The sequence below is a fragment of the Sceloporus occidentalis genome, unplaced genomic scaffold (genome assembly GCF_023333645.1).
Source record: "Sceloporus occidentalis isolate IW3139 unplaced genomic scaffold, rSceOcc1.0.p SCAF_3, whole genome shotgun sequence".
In the NCBI taxonomy this organism is placed as follows: Eukaryota; Metazoa; Chordata; class Lepidosauria; order Squamata; family Phrynosomatidae; genus Sceloporus; species Sceloporus occidentalis.
Genome location: NW_028316983.1, coordinates 40275939 through 40298020, shown reverse-complemented (window position 1 = coordinate 40298020; position 22082 = coordinate 40275939). Strand labels below are relative to the sequence as shown.

At 38.4% G+C, this 22082-nt stretch overlaps 1 protein-coding gene across 1 annotated transcript in view; it reads right to left on the bottom strand.

Moving 5' to 3' along the window:
• NECAB3 (N-terminal EF-hand calcium binding protein 3) overlaps nt 1-22082 on the bottom strand; it is a 147513-nt gene that overhangs the window by 35074 nt on the left and 90357 nt on the right. Inside the window, exons 4-5 of the mRNA XM_089514092.1 lie at nt 15934-15959; nt 15512-15609 (exon numbers count right to left, since the gene is read on the bottom strand). Of these exons, the coding sequence (XP_089370218.1) occupies nt 15512-15609; nt 15934-15959 (124 nt within the window). The remainder of the gene's footprint in view (nt 1-15511; nt 15610-15933; nt 15960-22082) is intronic.

Genomic DNA, 22082 nt, shown 5'->3' with positions numbered 1-22082 from the left:
AATTTCAATCCAAATTCCACTGAAAGTGTAATCAAATTATGATCTGAAATAAACTTTGGCAGAAGGTCCATTTTCTTAACTTTCAGAAGAAGTGTTTCAACAATCAAAAACTTATCAATTCTCGATGTGGATTTAAAGGATTTTGGAAAAAAAGTATGGCCTTTCTCAAGTGGATAAAGTTTTCTCCAAACATCAATCGGACCTATTTCTTCTTGTAGATCAAAAAAGGTTATAGGAAGTTTCCCTTGGTTTTTTTGTAATCTTTCTCTTAGATGCTCTATCTTGAAGGGGATCAATCACCCTATTCCAATCACCTAGAATTATTATATTCTAAATTGCGTAATAAATTTCCTATTTTCTGAAAGAATTTTTGCTTACCATCAATCAGCACATATATAGCTAAAACAAAATATTTGATGTCTCCCATTCATAACTCTACTCCAATAAAATGGCCTTCTTCATCTTTACATATTTCTGTTGTGGCAAATGTGGGAGCAGCTAATTCTTCATTATCTCAATTGCCTCCCCCCATCCACACCAGTAAGCAGCAGCAACTTCCTCTGTGGCATGGCAGAAAATAGGGTGGCAGCAGAGGACACAGAACTGTGCAGATGGATTTTCCTGCTGGATGTAGCTCTCAGCCCCTGAATCCAGCTGGCATAGTCAATTTTTTCATGAGTGGCAGCCATATTGGTATGAGGATTCAAGGAGTTAAAATACAAACTTTTCTGATTTATGTTCAGGCCCCCATATATTAATGACTATAAGGGCAATATGGAGCTACATTAATAACCAAGAAGAAGAACTGAAATGGAACAGATGGAAATAGACTTTATTTTGTTTATTTGATCCCTTAAATTGCACCCACATACTCATTTAACTGGACACAACAAAGGCTTTCTGGGTTTAAGATACCACTGTAAAATACTGGTCTGTACCTAAGCCTAGATTCATTCAGGATATATATCCTGCAATTACAAGCAGAGCTTAGAAAAGTTACTTTTTTAAACACAGCTCCAAGAATCCCTTAGCTAACATGCCCAATAAGCAAACTGACTGGGGATTCTAGGAGTTAAGAGTCCAAAGAGGTACCTTTTCCTGATTACAATGGCCGCAGTTCATGCAAATTGATCTTTGGCAGCCAAATAAGTGATAGAGCTTTGCTGGAAATTAAAACAAGCAAAGGATCAATTAATATTCAGAGAATCCAGCACAGAAGAGATAAAGCAAGTTAAGATGTTTGAGCAACAACTACTACCTAAATATTGACTGTTGTACTGAAGTCTGCCACAGTAATTCCACACAATTGTGAGTGAGGCCCCAATTCAACTCTTATTCTTAATTACTACAAGGCAAGCCTTGAAGCCAAGTGAGCACGTTCCCCTTCCACAAGGATGCTTTCATATTGGGTTTATTTAAAGGGCCTGAAACAATCAGCTCCTAATGGGCCCTCATCCAGGGGCCCTTCACACTATACAATTATAGCACTAAAATTCCAGCTTAACTGCCATGGCTGCATTCTAGACAATCCTGGTATTGGTAGTTTAGGGAGGGGCATTTAGAATTCTCTGATGGAACACTCTAGTTCCCTACCAAACAACAAATCCCAGAATCCCATAGGGTTCAACCATGTCAGTTAAAGGTTTAATTGCATACTGTGAAGGTGTTCCACTAAGACATGAAAGAATGATGTATGGAGAACACTGAAGTCCATGGGAAAACATTTCTGGATCTATAGTTTCTTGTGTTTCTCGGGCTATTTCTGGATCTCCTGTTCCTCCAGAAGAATTTCTGTGTGAGAATCCTGTTTGTAAAGCACATATACTTCTTTCCTTTGAAACATTATCCTGTGGGTTTTTCAGTGATGAATGTGCCTTGGCCCTAAACCAGGAGCAGGCAAAGTCCATCTGTCTAGATGTTGTTAGGTTGCAACTTCAATAGAATCCTGTCCAACACAATCTATGATGAGGGCTTCTGAGAGAAGCAGTCCAGCAACACCTGGAGACCTCCATATGGAGCATGCTTACTTTTCTTTGAAGCTCAACTTGCCTTATTATAGCATTTATTGGGGGGTGAGGGGAATGATGGGCTTGAAAATGCTGACATTCAGTAACAGTAGACTTTGGGGGAAATTACCTATTTGGAGCTCTGTCCTCAGCACACCCAGACTGATTGGGGGATGCTGGGCATTGGGGGATGCTGGGCACTGTAATCCAAAAAGTTACATTTCAAAATTTGGAGTAATATGTTGGTATGCAGCACCCAATGCTTCCTTTGTTCTTGTTGCCATGTGCTTTCAAGTCATTTCTGACTTATGGCAACCCTAAGGCAACTCCATCACAGGAGTGCTTCCATACACATTAGCAATTACCAGTAGGTTACACACCACCAATTCCAGTACACTTTTATGTTCAGTAAATTCTTATGTTACCCCCACATTCCTAGGAGATAAAATAGTCATTGGATATTAGCCATAACAAACCTAACAGAAACTCTGTTCAGAGACATTATATCTGTAATCTACAGAATGCTAAGGGCAAATAAGAAGGCATGGTTATTACTATTTCTGGGCTTGGAAGACAACTGGTAATAGTTTTCTTGAGTCTCAGAAAAGAGACTTTCACAGCAGCTACTACGAGCTCCTTCTAAAGGGAGATGCCAGGGACTGAACCTACAACTTGCATGTCTCATTTCTCCCCACAAAGGACATATGGGCAGTCCACATACGGTCCTGGGATGGACTCTCAACTTTCACTTGCTAAGTCTCTTAGCTGTCCCCCCCTCCATGTCCACTGGCTAAGGCAGTGGCAGCAGCAGCAGCAGCTGCTAGGATCTTAATTCCAGCAGCTGCACTCAGAGGAGAACTTCACATGGAACTGTATATGGCAGAACCAGATGAGATCACAGAAGAAAATGCACACCCTTTCTGGAAAGAGAAACCACCTGTGGATTCTAAGAATTATCATCAAGGCTGGGCTCTTCCTTTCCTCAGCCACCTGATTCACCACCACACAAGTGCCTGTGGAGACTTCAGAGGCACCTCTGAGTATAGTAAGAAAGTATCAAGAGGTTCCTGTGAGATATTAAAGGTAAAGAAGCAGAAATGTGTCAGAAGGTCTAAAAAGGTGATCACACACTTTCATTGACTGTCAGGAAAGGTAAAGTGAGATATTACAATCATGGGTGGAAGTTGTGGCATTACAAGAGCACATCTTATATGCAGCAAAATCATATACCATTTTTAGGATTCACTACAAGTGTCACCAACAAGACTATTGGTGCTCTATATCTAGATGAACAGACCAGAATGCACAATATGCAGGCACAATTGGACAGATCACACTGGACAGCTAAAAGAAACATGCAAGTCTCTGTCACACATTTTCCGACACAGTAGTATGTGTGATGTGTCCCAGATGTTTTTGATGGCATGGTCTCATGCAGTGGTGCATCTAGTATACTTTGATACCCGGTGGAGATCATTTTTTTAATACCGCCCTCCTCTGTGACAACATTATTTTCAGCAATAATCATGAAATGAAATCAATAATAATCATGGCCAGAAAAGAAACACAGATAATGGAATTTTTTAAAAGGCCCAACCACCATTAGGAACAGAGTAAAAGAGCCCAGAATGCCAACGTCTGACTAGGCCACTCCCACCAAATTCACCACGCACACACACAACCTAATGAGAGTGATGTAACAAGCCATAAAAATCCCACACGAATAACAACACCTGCAGCCACACTGAAAATTAATGCAGGTGGACACTGCTTTAACCATCATGGCTCCATCCTATGAAATTCTCTGATTGGTAGTTTCTAGTGGCACCTAGAGTGCTCTGACCAAGATGGCTAAATATCTTAGAGAACCTCAAATCTCAGATTCCATATCACTGAACTATGGCAAAGTGGTGTCAAACTACATTAATTCTACAGTGTAGATGCAGACAGCTTGGTTTTCATTTTAAGAACCCTACTTTAGTCCCTTCTCTATCACTACTAGAATAGGTCATGCAATTTTAAAAAAATATGTCAGAGTTTAAATAATTGATTCAGCTCTCAGAAACCAAGCTTTTCAGCACATATAGAGACCTGGTTAAAGGGGGAGTGATGGAGGTAGAGGGAGAAAGAAGCAGGTATCCCACAGGAACTGCCTTCTAGTTGCCACTGAACACAAGATGTGTATTTTACAAAAGATTCTGGAACAGTTTAGAACAAAAGAGCTCAGAACACCATTCCCTACATCCTCCCTTACCAAAATTCACCAGACATCCAGGACCACATAGGAATGATGAAAAAAGGCAGAGAAATTCTACAAGAATCACATTGTAGTAGCCATTCCAGGCACAAGCTGGGTATTCTTCAAAACAGTATGTATTTGGCTAGGATGGGTATTTGAGAAGTGGGAGTTTGGGGCTCTTTTGAAAGCACATGTTGTGCCTAGGAAGGCTACTAGAAGCTGGTTTCAATGTGATTTTTGTCCATTTTTCCATCACTCCCATGGAGTGGCTGGTGAATTTGGTGAGGGTGTGTTATTTGGGAAGTGGGTGTTCTCAGCTCTTTGGCAGAATACAGTACTAGGCTGTTTTAAAAAGTACAGATGTTGTGGCCAGAATGGGTGCTATGAAGTAGTTTCTGTGGGGTTTTTGTAGCTTGAGGTCACCCACGCTCATCCAGTCTTGTGTGGCTGGTGAGTTTGATAGGAGTGGTCTAGTCAGAAGGACTCTTTGACTCAGTTCTGGAAGGTTTTCAGGCCTTAAAAAGTTGATAAAGGCATAGTTTTTGATATATTTCTTTTCTGAAGCATTTTTTGCGAGAATCTCCCAACTATGCCAAATGCATTTGGCATCAGCCTCTCTCAAAAGTTCCAGCTTGTTCAATTAATTCTTGGATGACTGAGAGAAAAGAGTGGGTGGGTGAGTGGATGATGCTAGATTCAAGCATTATTCTGAGAGGGGTTTATGGCTGGAAAGAAAAGATCTTTTGAGAGAAAAAGAGAAGCAGCTGCAAAGGCTGCTGCATGAAAAGAAAGGGGTATGGGGGAGCCAGTGGCATGACTGGGCAGGTGTGGGGCATGCAGACCTCTCCAGGCAACACTCCACAGGAGGGCTGACACCAGCTGCAGTGGAGGGGCAAGCACCTCCTTTGTGGCTTTGCTGTTGCTCAGTTCTCTCCCCGAGGAAGAAGTCAAGGCAGTGGCAGAGGGACAAGTGTCCCCTCATGGTCTGGCTCTCTCCCCAGGGAGGGAGCCAAGCTGGTGACGAAGCCACAAGGGGTGTGCAGCCCAGCACCACCACTCATCTCATTAATTCAAAATGGGAACACACAGCCTCAGAGGGCCCCTTGAGATATCAGAGATGCCTCTGTTGAACATTCTCACTCACTTAATATCTGGTGTCTTCTCGGTAACTTATAAAAACAATGAGTTTGACTTCAGAACTATTTTCTGCCACCAGAAGGGACCACTTATGGAAGATTCCTCTGCCCAGTTTAGAGGGGTCTTCCCATAAACAGTCATTCCAGCCCACAGTTCACCCCATTCAACAGGAGGTTCTCATCCTTTAGGCAGTATTTCCTTTAGGCAAGAATGGTGCGAAGAAGATTGCTTCCAAAGCCCAGTTTTGGGGCCGAAATGTGGTTCCAAATCAGCGTCTTATCTGCTACCATGTCCCCTTAATGTGAACATACTTTGGGATCTCAAAGATCTAATTTCCAAGAAGGCAAGAAACTACCACATCTCTTCCTTTTGGATTTATTCTGTATTGCACTTCTATTACTTGGTGAATGTGTTCACATGCTAGCCCTATATCAGGCTGCCAACATTTATCCAACATTTCTAGTGTTTGTATGTGAAAGCATGACTCAAAACTGGTCTGTATTGTATAGTAAGCACCACAGAATCAGCAATATGCAAAAGGCAGTTCAAATGGCAATTTCCCCTATTAATTCATTTAGGTACATGAAGAAACACAGCACCTTGCCCAAATATATTTTCCTGTATTTACATAGGATCCTGCAACACTATGTTTTGTTAGATTGTGTTAATTACAGTAAAAAAGGCCCCCATAGAGAGTTATTCCTACGTGCAACTATTCTTTTTCATGATAAAGTATTGAGCAGTGTCCCTGTAGGAATTTGACTCTCAGCTAGAATCCTTCATGCATAGTGATTATAGACCACCTTTGTTATCAACCACAATAAGCCAAGACTTGTTGCTATTTAGTTATGCTTTTGGATTTGCTTTTGGCAGGGTGAGAGTGCTTCCCCTCTTATTCTGCAACTGCATTTCACCTCCCACAAAGTCAAAAGAGGTAACACATATCATGGAGAAACCTACAATCGTGATAGACAGTGGTAGTGCATTCAGTCGGTCAGGCTTTGCAGGAGAGGAAAAGCCAAGCATTACCATGAAAACTACATATTTGACTCCTGATCATCATCTTGCTCATATGGTCAGTGGTGAAGGCAACCCCACACAACCTCAAACTCATCTACTCAAGCATGGCATTATTCTGGACTGGGAAGCCATGGAGAACTTATGGAACCATCTCATTTTTTGTGGGTTGAAAGTGTTCACTGAGGAGCATCCCATACTAATGAGTGACTCTCCCTCTTGCCCCACCACAAACAGAGAGAAGATGGCAGAGGTGCTTTTTGAGGGTCTTGGTGTCCCAGCTTTGAATGTGACAAACACAGGTTTCCTCTCCCTTTGTTCCTGTGGAAGGGTCACTGGATTGGCTGTGGAGGTAGGGGCTGGGGTTTCCCATGTCACTCCCATATACTCTGGGCAAACGTTTATGGAAGGTACAAACAGACTGGATGTTGCTGGCTGGGTTCTCTGCAAGCATATGCATAACCTACTAATGAAGAGCTCCAATGTACCTATTGGGACACTGGAAAAAGGGATAGTGACCCAACTTAAGAATAAATACTGCTATGTGTCCATGGATTATGAAACAGAGCTCCAAGACCAAGCTTGTCAGGACACTATAAGGATTGTGATGCCTGATGGTCACCAGTTAACACTAGGCAAAGAACGTTTTTGTTGCCCAGAACCACTGTTCAGGCCACTTTTGCTGGGTCATTGTTCTCTGGGACTTCATCACTTGGTTTACCAAAGTCTGAAGAAGGTTCCAGGTGAGTTGAAGGGAGAAATCCTTAATAATGTTGTCTTATCAGGAGGCTCATCATTATTTCGTGGCTTCCCAGAGAGGATGTGTCTGGAACTGGATGTCTTGTTCCATGAAAGAGGGTACCCTATCAAGCTTCTTACTTCCCCAGTAAGAGGCATAGCAGCTTGGCTGGGAGGTTCCATAGTAGCCTCACTCAGCCCTTTCCAGTACTTTTGGATGAGAAAAGAAGACTATCAAGAGCATGGCGCAGGTTATGTGCACAAGAAATTCAAGTAGGTGAAGAAATGTTTCCCCTGCAAAAGATCTCATCTACTAAAATGGACTTTGACCCATTCTTTCTTGCAATTTTGAATAAAGAAATAATTTATCCTTAATGGTCAGTATCATTATTCTCCCATACTTTCATATCCCCAAATATATATCAGCTTATTTGAATATAGTGTGTTGCTGTAAGGGAATGACAGCCCTGGAAAATATTTATACCACCCTTAATACAATAATAATGAGAGCCTTTAGGGCTGAAGGGCAGGGTACAAATACTGTAAATAAATAAAATAATAAATACTGTAATTTCAGTGACTGAATAATTTAGCTACTTTTAAATCTATCAGACTAATATGTCATTATTGTTCTAGCCATTAATTCAGGTGTGATTTATAGAAAAACAGTACCCTGTACGCGTAGGATCTATCCTGATAGCTTTGCTGGGGGATTCCTATTGCCAATACAACTTTAATGGGACGGGTAAACTGGTGATCCCAAGGGATATAAATCTTTGCTTGTTTCATTCTTGCATAGTAGAATGAATAATTTCAAAAACATTCTCCCTACTGAGTAAGATAACAAATTTTTATACATATTAACTTGCATTTTTGGACTGTTTTGCGATATGTGTGTGTGTGCATGTGTACAAAAACCTTAGTTTTGCACAATTTTTTAAAAGGAAACATGCAGTTTTCCAGGCAAGATATTTATTTTTGTGTAAACCTCACATTATTATTATTATTATTATTATTATTATTATTATTATTTTGCACAAATAAATTTTCAACAGAAAATTTCCCCCAGTATGAAAAACCTCACATTGGTTGTCCTTTTCTCTTAAGGCAGTATCTTGAGGTATTAGTATGTCTTTTCTGCTTGTGGATGAGACTTATTTCAAGTTTTCTTTACGCCATTTGTAGTCAGTGCCTTGACCATTATGTAGTGCACTAGGTAGGGGGAGAGTAAAGCTCCTTAACCAATGTCCGATATCATGCATGAAAATATTCCCCTGCTTATTTGGTCTGTGTGGATTCACTAAGGAGCGGTGTCTAGGAAAACTCTAAATGTGGCAATGTCCCTGTGTGTCAAAGGCTGTGTGTGAAAATGTACTGTATGTGTGAGAGACACATGCCAGCAGTGGGTCTAGGTGTCAGTCCACTCATAGATGGTTTGCATCTCCCAGAATCCCATGCTGGAGACAATTTGTCTCCAAAACTAACGAAGGAAGGAAGGAAGGAAGGAAAGAAGGAAGGAAGGACAACGAAAACCAAAAGAATTCCTATCCCTTCTGTATTTGGATTGGTAGTCCTGAAATGTGGTTGTGATAAACAGTTCCCTTAATTTGAAGTAATCCTACTGAAATACACAAAACTACTCTGGAATAAGGGAAATAGATGTAGGAGTGGGTGATCTCTAGAGGTTTCAATTAGAACATCCTTGTGTGAAATGCATTACATCTTCTAGTCCAAAGCAAAGTACCCCTGAACTACAACTTCCGTCAGCAGGGTCAGTAGAAACTACCGTGTGGGCTGCAGAAAGGTCTACAATGACAAATTCTATCTGTTAATACCATGTTTACACTGGGACCCTTCATTTCATCTGGTAACTACTCACAAGATTATTGCAAATACAATGTTATTATATTCTAATGTAATATTTAATGTATGCATTCTAAACATTTGATATCACTACCCAGACAAAATGCAGTCCTAGTGATAAAGGACCAAATTCTGCTCCACTGACATATAATGTGGAGATGGAGGTGTACTTTAAAAGTAAAATGTCTATGTGAAAGAGGGGAACTGAACCTTTCCCCCTGTTGTATTTTCATTCCCACGAGTGAGTTACCATAAGGGTTTTTGTTTGTTTGTTTTTTCAGCACTAGTTAATAGAAGTTAGCTAGAAAAGGAGGCAAATGGCAGGACCAATATGATGACTGGAAGCTGAAGGGTGTTTAATCCACAGCCCCACTCCTACATGCTCATTTTCCTGTGAAAATGAGAATGACAAGCAATTCATTTATACATGTATGTAGTGGATATATGAAAAGACACAGGCATCCTTGCTTGTTACGCCTAGCATGGCTCTAACAGGCATAATACAGCTCAGTTTTTCTTCATTATTGACCCAAAGTCATTTGTGTCTATCTGATTCACTTCTGCTTTCAATTTTATCTAAAACTTTTGTTGCCATAAAATCAGATTGGAGATGGGCCTGCTTTCTTCATATATACTTTAATCAAGTCAAAGGAATGGTTAGCCTGTTCAAATATGGAAGCACCCTGTTCAGATGTGATTTTTAGGTCATGCCTATCACTCTAGAAGAATTGAATCATCAGAAACATCAGAAATCCATCACGCTACCTGCTGAGCACAATGAATTATCTTTCCAGCACATTTATATCTAAATTAGACCCCAGTGATACTTGCTGCATTAGTAGGTTTAAATGCTTGCAGTTACAGTAGAGATGAACTGTGATCCAAAGAACAAAGATGAGAGATGGTTAAGTGTTTAAGAACATTTAAAGACCACTAGTGACTCACTAAAAGCCACTTTCATATACGGTATTCCTCCTACTATGGAGTTCTGGTTTTGCCAAACTGATGGGGCATGTGTCATGGAACAGCCAGAGCTTCGAAATATCTCATTAAAAAGTTCTTTATTACTCATTAAAGCCAGTTTGAAAGTTAGATTCCAGGAGACCTGGGTTTGAATCCCTGGTCAGCCATGAGACACACTGGCAGACTTTGATAGGTCACATTATCTCAAGTTTATAGGAAGACAATGGCAAACCTCTTTGGAACAAATCTTGTTAAGAAAACCCTATAATAGGGTCACCATAAATCAAAGTGAACTCAGTAGGCACATAACAACAACATTACTAATGACAGCGGGACCTTGGTATACACTGGGGTTTGGTTCCAGGAACTTCCCCCACACCCATGAATACCAAAATCCATGGATGCTTAAGTCCAGTACCATAGTATAAAGAATCATAGTAAAATGGCACCCCATATATAAAATGACAAAATCAAGGTTTGCTTTTTGGATTTTTAAAAATATATATTTTCAAGATTTGGATTGAAAAATCTGTGAATACAGAATCCATTCATACAGAGGACAGACTGTACTCTTTTTCTCATTAACTATGACTAGCAACATTATTTTTGATCATTTAGTCTCATGTTGCATTCTGGGGAATAAAAAAAATAGCTTTTACTTTTTTATATCCAAGTGTTATTTTGGGGATATTATGCTAAGGACTTTTAGACAATGCTGAACTTTTATTTTTATTTTTTATTTATATCTTAAGAATAAATTGAAAGTAATAAATTAGTAACATGTTACTAACAAGTAAATCCAATGAAATGAGCAATGCCTTTAAGGAATTTTATGATAATTATATTCTTCAGAAATATACAGAAATACAAAAATAGGTTTTGTGAGGGAACTTCCAATTAACCTAATCCGAAATGTACCTAAAGCTATATTAAATGTTCCTGTAACTTGAGAAGAAATAAAGAACAGGATTATCCATTTAAAACCTGATAAATCAACAGGTCCAGATGGTTTTAATACATTTTTTTACAAAACATTTGCCAGTGATTTGACCCTACAATTACATAAATTATTTAATGAAATATTCTTGTGAGGAAAAATACCAGATTCCTGGAAGAGAGCAAAAATAAAACCAGGGGATGATCCCCCCACCAATTTATATCAGTTTATAGACTGATAACACTTATTATTATTATTATTATCATACTTTATTTATATAGCGCTGTACATTTACACAGCGCTGTACATACGAACAATAAAATCGATAAAAATGAAACCTGCCAATGGTGTACATTCTACAAAATACATATAAAACAATAGATAATAATACATGATTAAAAAAAGCAGACGACTAAATAATCTTAATCACTACTTAATCATGACCAAAAAATATTTACATCTGCTCAAAGATTACGGTAAATAAATTCATAATGATATATGTCCATCAGTCCAAACTGGACTAACCCAGTAGTTATAATATCACTAGATGTGTTGAAAGCTTGAGCAAATTTATGTGATAGATTTTTTTAAAATGAATATGAGTGACATGTTTGTTTCAATTATAAATAAATTATATAAAAATGCAAAGCCTGGAGTGTGTGTACATGGAACAGATTTTCAAACATTCCCTATACTTAGAGGAACTCAGAAAGGCTTCCTACCTTTTCCTATTCTTAGCAATATTAGCAATATTAACAAGCAATCCTAATAAGAAAAAACTCACAAATACTTAAAAATATAGAACATAAGATAAATTATTTTACTATTTGTGTCTAATCTAACATAGTGCATAGGGCATGTGCTAACAATTCTAAATAAATTACAGGTATTCACTGGATTTAAAATAAAAAATATTGAATATAAATAAGGCAAAAGAAGATCAATTAAAATTGAAAAGAATATCTAATTTGACAACTAGTTTTTTTCTGGTTTTAGCTATTTTGGCATTCCTATTATTAAAAAAATAATACATTTAATGTACAGGAATTGCAAGCAAATATTTATCTATATCAAAAATAAAAAGAATGGTCTAAATTACAGTTCTTGCTATTGGGCAGGCTAGCCATTGTCAAAGCCCCCATTTTACCTAATTGTTATTCTTGTTTCAAACTATTCCCTTGTCAATACGTAAGACAAAATTTATAAAACAACAAATTTTTAAAGGGAAATGTATAATTGGTGTGTGTGTATGTTAAGGTTCATAAATAGTAGCAAATATAGCCATACATTGAGAGCCTGTCTATCCCTACCAAATCTAGAATTATATCATGATACTTTCCAACTGGTCCAAATGGTTAAATTTGTAAAACCTGATAATTACATGGATCTAAACAGAAAGAAGCATGTTACCAAAACATTATGGGGCAGATATATTTTAAATTAAAGGTTGTTTTTTAAAAAAATAACTACATGATAAACAGTGAACCTGTTTACGGAGGAAGCTGTTTACCCACCTTGAATCCCATTGTGGGAGAAAGGAGGGATTTAAACCCTTGAAATAAACAAACAAACAAGGACGCAAATACATTTTGTGTGTGTGTGTGTGTGTGTGTGTGTGTGTACATATATTAACACCAGATCCATCACTCCTTTGTCCTTTATCCTCAGATTTGAGGATAAACAATGGGGCTCAATTTGCAAAACACTACTTTATAAATCAATATCTGCTCAAATCGGGAAAAAATGCATTAAAATTATTCATAAATTATATTACTCTCAATTCAAGCTCTGTAAGATCAATAATGAAGTGCCAAAGCTATGTTGGAGATGTGGTGGTAAAACAGAAGATTGGAATTGTATGTGACTTGCTTGTCTAAAAATATGTAGATTGTAGGAAGATGTATTAGGATGGACAAGTCAAATATTGGGTCAAAAAGTCCACTTCAGAGAGGCACTATTATTAATTTCTATGTTCAAAAGTGAAAATGAAAACTTGCTTAATAAAGATCTAATAGCACTTATTTTAAGTGCTACAAGTCTAGATATAGCTAAGGCATGAAAAACATTAGCAAATATTGCATAGAACAGTAGTTAAATAGGATATGGAAACCATTTATTGCTGATATTAGTCAAGGCAATACTAGATTTAAACTGGCTTTGCCTCTAGAGATTTTGGGAAAACAAATTTTGAAGGGTAGGATTAATATACAAACAACATGTAACAATTTGGAAGATAATTCATATTTATGGTGATTGACAGGGATAAGGCTTCATTATTTAGGGAGGAGAGGGTGGAAGGAAGGGGTGGAGGAAGAAGAAAAATAAATAAATTACAATATCTGTACAGGAAGAAGCAGTTATTACATGTATCAGGATTAAAATGGTTGTTAAAAAGATTTTTAAAAAGAAAAAAGAGTCACAGGAGATGCAAATAAAGTTTGTGGGGTTTTTTTGACAAGAATCTTGATTTCAATATTTTGCTGCATGCCAGGCAGCTTCTTATTGCCAGGTGCCGGCTCCACATGACCATTTAATGGCTGGAGGAAGGACAGGGGCCTCACAGGCAGTTTGCCAGCTACCATGCTGCATCTCAAAGAAAATAAAAGATATTGTTGAGAGAAAAAAAGAAGATACCCTCTTGGTGACATCTGCTCTTTTCTGACAGCTGCAGAACTGTAGCTAGATGCTACAAGGCCACCCCTTCATCTGCCCTCCCTCACACACAAGTTGGCCATGGGAATGCCTCATAACAGTGAGAACTATGCGGAACTCTCATGGGGATATGCTTGTGGAGTATGGTAGAGGATCATGACTTGCGTTTGCCAAAAGATGACCTCCCTACTGCTGAAACAACACTGAAGCAGCCATACCTTCAAGAAACATACAGTGGACCGGGTAGATAATGGGTGGAAAGTAAACAGAGTGAAGAATGTTTTCAGTATTTCATGTTTAATCAAGACCTGTGACTTGAAAGAGGAAATGGTGTTCACATGGAGTTATATGCTGTTCAGTCAGCTTTAACGTAGGATGACCCTGTGAATGAGAGACCTCCAAGAGATGACATTGTTAATAGCCTTGCTCAGGACTTGCAAACTCAGGCTTGTGGCTGTCTTGATTGAGTCCATCTACCTGTGATGTGGTCTTCTACTTTTCCTATGATTTCCTTTTTACTGAGTATTACCATCATTTCCAATGAGTCATGTTGTCTCCTTAGATGCCTAACCTCAGTGCAGTCATTTTGATGTTTAATGAGATTTCAGGGTTATGTTCCTTATTTATTTATTTATTTATTTATTTATTGGCATTAGTAAAACTTTTCTCCAGCACCACATTTCAAATTAGTTTTCTTTCCTGTCAGCTTTCTTCATAGACAAGCTGAACAGCTGAGGAAAGACAGAAGGCAGCAGAAAGAGAGGAAGACTGCACATCAGATTGATAGACTCAAGCAGGGAGGTAATGTGCCTAAGCAGAGCAGTGGAAGGCAGGGGTCTTGGAGATGCCACCTCCACAGGGCCATCAAGGTTGACTCAAGGCAGTTAACAACAACAGTGTATGGATTTCCTGTAATGATGGCATGGTGGTCTAAAAGGGCATCTCTCCTTTTCACGTATGGTGTGTGCATGTGTGTTGTGCTAAATCTGACATTTTATTGAAAAGCAACATTCCCACAAGTTCCCCCTTACCTAAATGGAATAAGCATTTAAATACAGAAGCAAAGTTGTTTTGCACATTTAAGATACAACTATTCCCTGGAAGATTTCTCATACATTATTTATTCAGTCTATCCCCCCTTCTCTGACATCAAATTTAACATGGAGGGCACTCTACTGCAAACATAATACACACTGGCAGAAGGTTTTTAAAGGATTTATAGTGCAGACTTTGGTAAAAAAGAAAACACTTGTTTTATATTTGCAGGAAAAGGAATGTAAAAGGAAGGAATGCTGTACACAGAGGACTCAGACATGAATGTTCTGCACATCACTCTTGAACTAAGATTATCCCTGAGAAATCAAACAGTTTGGGTATCTGATGGCATTAGCTATTTTTCCTCTGCAAATCACTTTGAATTTGTGGATTCAGGCTATAGTCTTTACCTAGCATACAGCAATTTCTGTATTCACTGTGTAAGGATTGGAGAAATACAAGAACAACAACAAGAAGAAAAGAAATGTGCATGGGGAGGAGGAAGATAAGGAGGAGAAAGCTCCCTTCCATCATGAGAAAACAGGTTGAGACTTCAGGAAAAAATGCATTTAGATTACTAGTCCCACATTCCCCAGGATGTAGAGATCTGTCCACTAAAAAAAAAGTATAATTTCCAAGCTATGGATAAAATTAATTTTAATTGTTGGACAAAAATATAAAATACATGAACAATGGTTGATTTTCCTAATCAGTTATGTTTGTTTATGAGTCTTGAGTAAGGCATTCCACAATGGCTGGATGTCCATTCATTATGCCATAGATCATTAATATCCATAAAGGAATTAATACTCCATATTAGGAACTGGAGGCAAATGTAATACTAAAGACTTATTAAAGCCATCTGTAAAAGCAATACAGTCCTAGCTCAACTCATTTCCTTTTTGGAACTGAACACACACTTACCAGTTTGGTTTTATCCATGGCTGACAAGACTGCAGTGTTGAGTTGCTCCAAAGCAGATAGAACATGCCTGTATTCTCCAAGATGTTCTGAGAAATAATCTGTAACAGGAGAAAATGAATTACCATTGAGATTTCTGAATAAGTAGTACAGCATTTTGTCCTGTATTTGCTTTTTAAAAAATTGCATATCTAAGTAGAAGTTGCATCAATACTATTATTAACTATATCTGTTTTTACAGTAGGTACTTGCAGGTAGTGACATTAGGGAACAGATCAGAGTACTACTTGGACTTGGTATTATGCTGTATCTGATCTTGACAAAGCAATGGCCTACAGCTTCAGAGGGGAGGAAGAACGAACATGCATTGTAGATAATTACAAAATAACATGACAAAAAGTAGGAAAAGTTAATGACCTACTTACCACAAAACTTTTCAGTCTCTAAATTGCTGCAAGAGACAGAGAAAAAAACAGTATGAGATTATGAGTATAAACCTGAGGAGAGACTGTCCAGGGGGTATGGGAATTGTTATCCAATGCATGTGGAGAGCACTAGACTGCAAGAAGATGAGAAAGGCACCCATGCTGCATGTACTACAAGATTCATGTATATAAGTATTATGTCCTGGGCCAGTTGATCATTTTCTGTCTTGTTCTCTAGTGCTTCTAAACTTTACTGATCTTTCCTTAGGTTACACATGTATAATAGCAAATACTTCCAGTGGTCAAAATCCAGTAAGCTGCTGGCAGAGCATAAATCTTGACCAGCTTACGTATGTTGGTGGTTGGGGTGGTGGACCTCTTTTTCTTGATTCTGTAAAAAGAGCCATATGGTTTCTAGGCTAGGTATGAAAAGAATATTCAAAAATATTTTTAAAAGATAAAAACATGTTTTTGAGTATTGAAAAACACTGATGAGAAGAATACAGGACTGTTGAAAATCTTTGCTGTTTGGAACTTATTATGTGAAAAATTCACATGTGGTTGTTTCTTGCAGAAAACAGTATCACTTTTTGTGTGCAAAATAATATTTCAATGCAAAAATATTAATTCCTGCAGAGAAAATGCTGTTTTCTGCAGAGAAAATGCTTTAATTGGGGATTTATTCTGCATAAAAATTTCCATATGGTTGATTTCCACAGAAAACAGCATTTTCTGCATAGAAATGTACAGAAAATGCTGTTTCTTGTGCAGAAAATAGTGTTTTCTGAGGGGAAAAAACCATGAGGTCTGTACAGAATAAGTCCTGCAAATAGTCTTCAAAAATTGCATGGTTTTTGAACACTTTCTTGAAACAGGAAGAAAATTGCTGAAATTACTTCGTAGGATCTTCAAGAAGATACTTAGTGAAGAATTACATCCCTGTGATAGGGATCCCATTTTGGGAGAATGGCAGGATATAAATCCAACAAACAAACAAATGATCTATCCACTAATAAAACATGGGAGCATACCTACTGGTAAGTGACTTCTGCTACCCTTGCATACTCAGGTCAAAGCTGCCCCACACAGTCCTTCATTTTCCATGAAGAACCAACATAAAGGGTTGAAAACTGGGATGAGTGCACTATTTATTCATTTAATTATTATATAAAGTATTTCTCACCCTCCCAACACCAGCAGATGTGAGGGCATGGTACAGTCAATAAAGTCACCCTTGAACAACAATCTAAAACACTTTATAACACCTCTAAATAATTTCAAACAATTGAGCAGCGCCAGCAAAACAAATGTAGTTGTTAGTCCCAACAAGATATATCAACTGAAACAATGGAATTTACATATGTATTGACTCATTGACATTCCCATTGCTTCAGTAGGTCAGATCTTGATGGGACTAACAATTGGACTGAAGCAAAAACTCACAAACTAGTTTCACCACTACGTCTGGCATTTTCGCCATCACATTTGAAGAGCTAAAATGATGAAAACACAGACAAACATACTCATCTACACAAGCCCTCCAGAAACTTATGCAATGCCCCCCAAATGCCTCTATTTTCTTCTCTCCAAATGGTGACAGGAAGTGACATGATGTCTATTCCTGTTAACATTTTGAGAGGACCTGCAGAGGAAAATAGAGGCATTTGAGCTTGCTATGGAAGAGTTTTGGCCTGCCAGGGAATCTGGGGGTGGGATTAGCCCCTGGCTGCCTCTAAATTGCCCATCTTTGTCGTACATGTTTATTCAAGTGTACATTCCATTGAATTCAAAGGGGTTTTCTTAAGTAAATAAAGATAGTTGTCAGTATCTACAATGTGATATGAGAATAACTAAGCTCCCCCACTCCTTTGATTCCCAAGTGTCCAGTGACTATATTCACATAGTTCTTCTTTCAGCTTCCATTCTTAGTAATGACACTGTGCTATTTGTTTTTTTAAAAAAACACATTACAGAGGCATTCTATTGCACTGCCATCAGCAAGGTAGTAATAACAACAATAATAATACCATTGTGCTGTTCTTATGTAATGTATGCTGAAATAACAGCAGACTAAGGCTGGAGTCTGCTGTACATCTATCTGGGAGCAAGCTCTAGGACCTTCCTCTGAAGAAACAAACACAGGATTGTGTTGTTTAGTTTCTACTGCCTTCTCCCACTCTTCACCCCATGGTAAGATATTCTCTAGAATATAGAATACACATTCTATGGTGAAGGAAATTATCTACCTTAGAACAGGTGGGAGTGGGAAGACCTTTGAGGGAAATCTACTAGTAGATCTCTGCATATTTTTTAAAAAATGTAATAGGCTTTGCCCACTGAAAAGTATGGGAGGTTTTTTTAAAAAAAATCTTAACATTTATGCTTCAAAGATTTATGAAGGTATTCTCTAAATTATACTTGACAGCTTCTGTCCTGGTGATAACAAAATATATAATGTGTAAACTGAGCATTCCAGATAAGAAAACTCTAGCTCTCAGTTCCCTAAGGGCACCAAGAGTACTTGGTACTTATCTAGCCCTTTTCATCTCCTGAATTTGTAACAAACATTAAGCAATTAATAATTAAAATGCTGAATAATTTAGCACTGAGATAAACCTTGAGAAAAATCAAGCAGCTAGATCTATGCCCTGTACTCTAAAATAGAACACTGGCAGAACAGAATCTAGAACAGAAACATTGCATTCATAATGAGAAGAAGGGTGAACAAAAAGGAGTAAATATGTCACTGTTAAGACAAACTAGTTGATTGCAGCATGAACTGAAGAGGATTACAATACACTTTCTCTGAGGCACTGGTTCCATTCCTCAGATTGGTGGACTCCATCAAAGCATCTGAGGAAGTGAATCATAATTACGTACATTCCTGCTAAAATAAATTAACTAAAGATGTTACAAGACTCCCCTGCAACCTTTCCTGCCCCTCTTCTTATGGTGGAATAGACTAACATGACTATCCTTTTGAAAATTGTTTTCACTGCTGAATATGTAATGGAATCTTTGCTTCTGGTGTTGGTGTTGATGTTGCCTACAGTATTTTACAGCTTATAAATTCACATCCTCCAAACACTCTCTAGACAGCTCTTGCTGAAAGCACCAGCATTATTCTTAAGACCTTCAGCCACTTTCAAACTGGGGTGTAAACATGTTTGTTTAAACGTGTAAATATCTGGTTGTGCTCCTCCTGTTGAATTCTTGTAGGCCATGATATAAAAAATGTGATATTCATCATCACCATCATCATGTTGACAGTAACTCAACAGTTTTCTTCTATCATCATCATGATGTGATCCTTACAACCATCCTGTAAGTTTAACTGTTCTATTATTCCCACATTACAAAGGAAGGGCTGAGTAGACAGAGTGTGGTTGTACAAGATCACAATAACCTACTTTCAAAGATAGCGGAGTGAAAATCCATGCCCATCCACTTGCAGTGGATTATATTTTTGAACAAAAGGTTGTTTAACCACTTCTGCAATCTCTTGCACTAGTTATGCAACTGTATTTCATAATCAGATGGGCAATTGTATTCAGGCTACCACCTTTGCACTAAATGTGAAAATGTACTCAATTGAGTTTCCATGGTTAAATGGAAATTTGAACCCGAGTCTCCCCATCATATCTAACACCATAATCACTGCAACATCACATGTGTTGTAAGAAGCTTTGAGAAAATATCAAGCTACATTAAACTAAACAGATTCCCTTCCAGGAGAAGTTTTAGCAGCGGCAGCTGGAGGCTCATATTTAAGAGGCTGTTTGCATTTAAGGGGCTGTATTCCCTCCAGCCTCATATCATCCTGTTTAAACAACAGCAATAGCAATAGCAAGTACATTTCTATATTGCTTATCAGTGCACTTTAGCACTCTCTAAGCGGTTTACAATGTGTAAACTAATTGCCCCTAACAAACTAGGTACTTATCTTAGTGACCTATGGAAGCCATCTCACTGACATAATGGCCACCAGCCACTGCTGGGTTTCAGGATAAAAATTCTATTTTATTTTTCTTATTTGTTTATTTATAACATTGCTATTTGTTTAGCCATAATGCTAAGCCAACAATAATCACTGTGGAATCCAGGCAGAGGCATCTAATGTGACTCTCTGTGGGGGTATGAAAGAAGAAAATGTAATGAATGATGGATCTAAAATATTCATATTCCCAGATGTCAGCTCTTTTCCCAAAGGAGAGGAAACACACTAGGAAGTATGAGATCCAGCCTGTCCATAATAAAACCTCCATTCTACTGTGCAGCTGGGGTTCTTCCTATGAGGACTAAAGATGATCATCAGCATTTCTTCTGTTGCCAATCTGCTAAGGGAAATAAAACCAGCATGTTACATAGCTCCAGCAAAGAGAAGCTCCATTGCATTTTTTAAAAAAAACATTTGCACTGAATCAATCAGTTTGATGCAAAGCTCCTTCCATTACAGATGTCCATTACAGATTCCAGTAATGGAAGGAGTTTTGCATCAGTCTGATTGATTTAGTGTGAATTTTGCTGTGCAGGCAAAATTAATAATAAGATAAAGGTGGCCATGTATCCTCCTTTGCAGATGTCAGTACTATATTTGAAGGGCAGTAGGACAAGATTCAATTTAAAGGCATCCTCTTTCTAAAGTGCTGCCCAATTCACATCTGGTTTAAAGATAAAGAACCACAAGAAGAGAGAGTAGGAGCTTTGAAGTTGCCTGTCAACATTTACCATCTGCACAGCAGACTGAACAAGCACACAGGCCACATGGTCCCAGCTATGGAAGATATTTTCCATTTCTATTTAAATTCTAGTAGATATGTCAACATCCACCTCTATACATATAAATTAGCACATACAGATTTTATGTCTGTGTCCTCTTTTGATCTCTTTTCTGGGGATGCTTCTTCAAAAATTCTAGGACATCCAGGCCAAGAACATGTTGGGATCTAAATCTAGGAACACTTCCATTAAAAGTAGGACTATTCCATGATATGAAATGATCACATGATCTGAAAGAGCACCTAAGAGAGTGGAAGGGAAAGAGTGCTGGAATAGGGTCAAGACCAAGGTGTTTAAAATCCTTGTGATGCTGGGTACTTCCACTGGTCTCTGTCTATGTATCCCTGTAAGATGATGAGAGTTGTGGTCCAACATATCTGGAGAACACTTGCGTTAGGAAGGTAGGCACATGTGCTCACTAAAAGATTTCTGTTCTACAATGTCTGAAAAGGCAGAAACAGCCCTGAACAACAGAGTGGTGCTATCTACAAACTGTGTAATTTCCCAGTAGATGCAAGTGTTATAAGTATAGATGTGAGGCTGTGGCATGGACATGGGGGTGGAGAGGAACCAACTAAGGGCTTCCCCCACAAGAAGAATTCTGCCACTTCAAATAAAGTTTTCCTTTGGTCTCCAAATTTCTAGCATTGTGGTAACTTAAAATAGTTTAGGCATTAGAATTCTTATTTGTAGGAGCAACCCCCCTCATCCACCCCACTCTCTGTAGCTATACTCCTGTGTAAGAAATGTGAGCCATTTATCTCTGCCCTCTCCTAGTGACTTTAGTCTCTGAAGGATGCACTGCCAGTATGACATACATAGAAGATAAGTCCCACTGGTTTGGACCAAAATCAATTTCTTCACTCAATCTGGTTGTGAAGACTGCCAGTCTTACAGGTGTCAGCATCAAATAGCTCATGTCTAAGGGACTGGTCTTTTCAGTGCAACTGTCCTTCACACCAGGCAAGGGCAGTGAAAAGTTACAAAAAAACACACTGTCTTCTCTTCCTAGGAAATTCAGCTGGCTTCCAGCTGGAGACTCTGGCCTGTTACAGACTGCCAAAATAAAGCTGCTTCAGGTCTCTTTGGAGGTATGCTGTTTAAATGATGCATGCATCCTAAGAATCCGGAAGCTGCACCAAAGCTGCACTCCAGTGCTTAGGAATGGAGTGTGGCTTTGGCACGACCTCCGGACTCTTAGGACCCATGCATCATTTAAATAGCATACCTCCAAAGAGACCCGAAGCAGCTTTATTTTGGCAGTCTGTAACAGGCCTCTAAGAATGATCTTCATTACACAAATGCAGTAACAATCTCCTCTTTTCCTCCTTGGATTTCTTTCAGTGAGCCCAAACACAGGCCTGAATAAA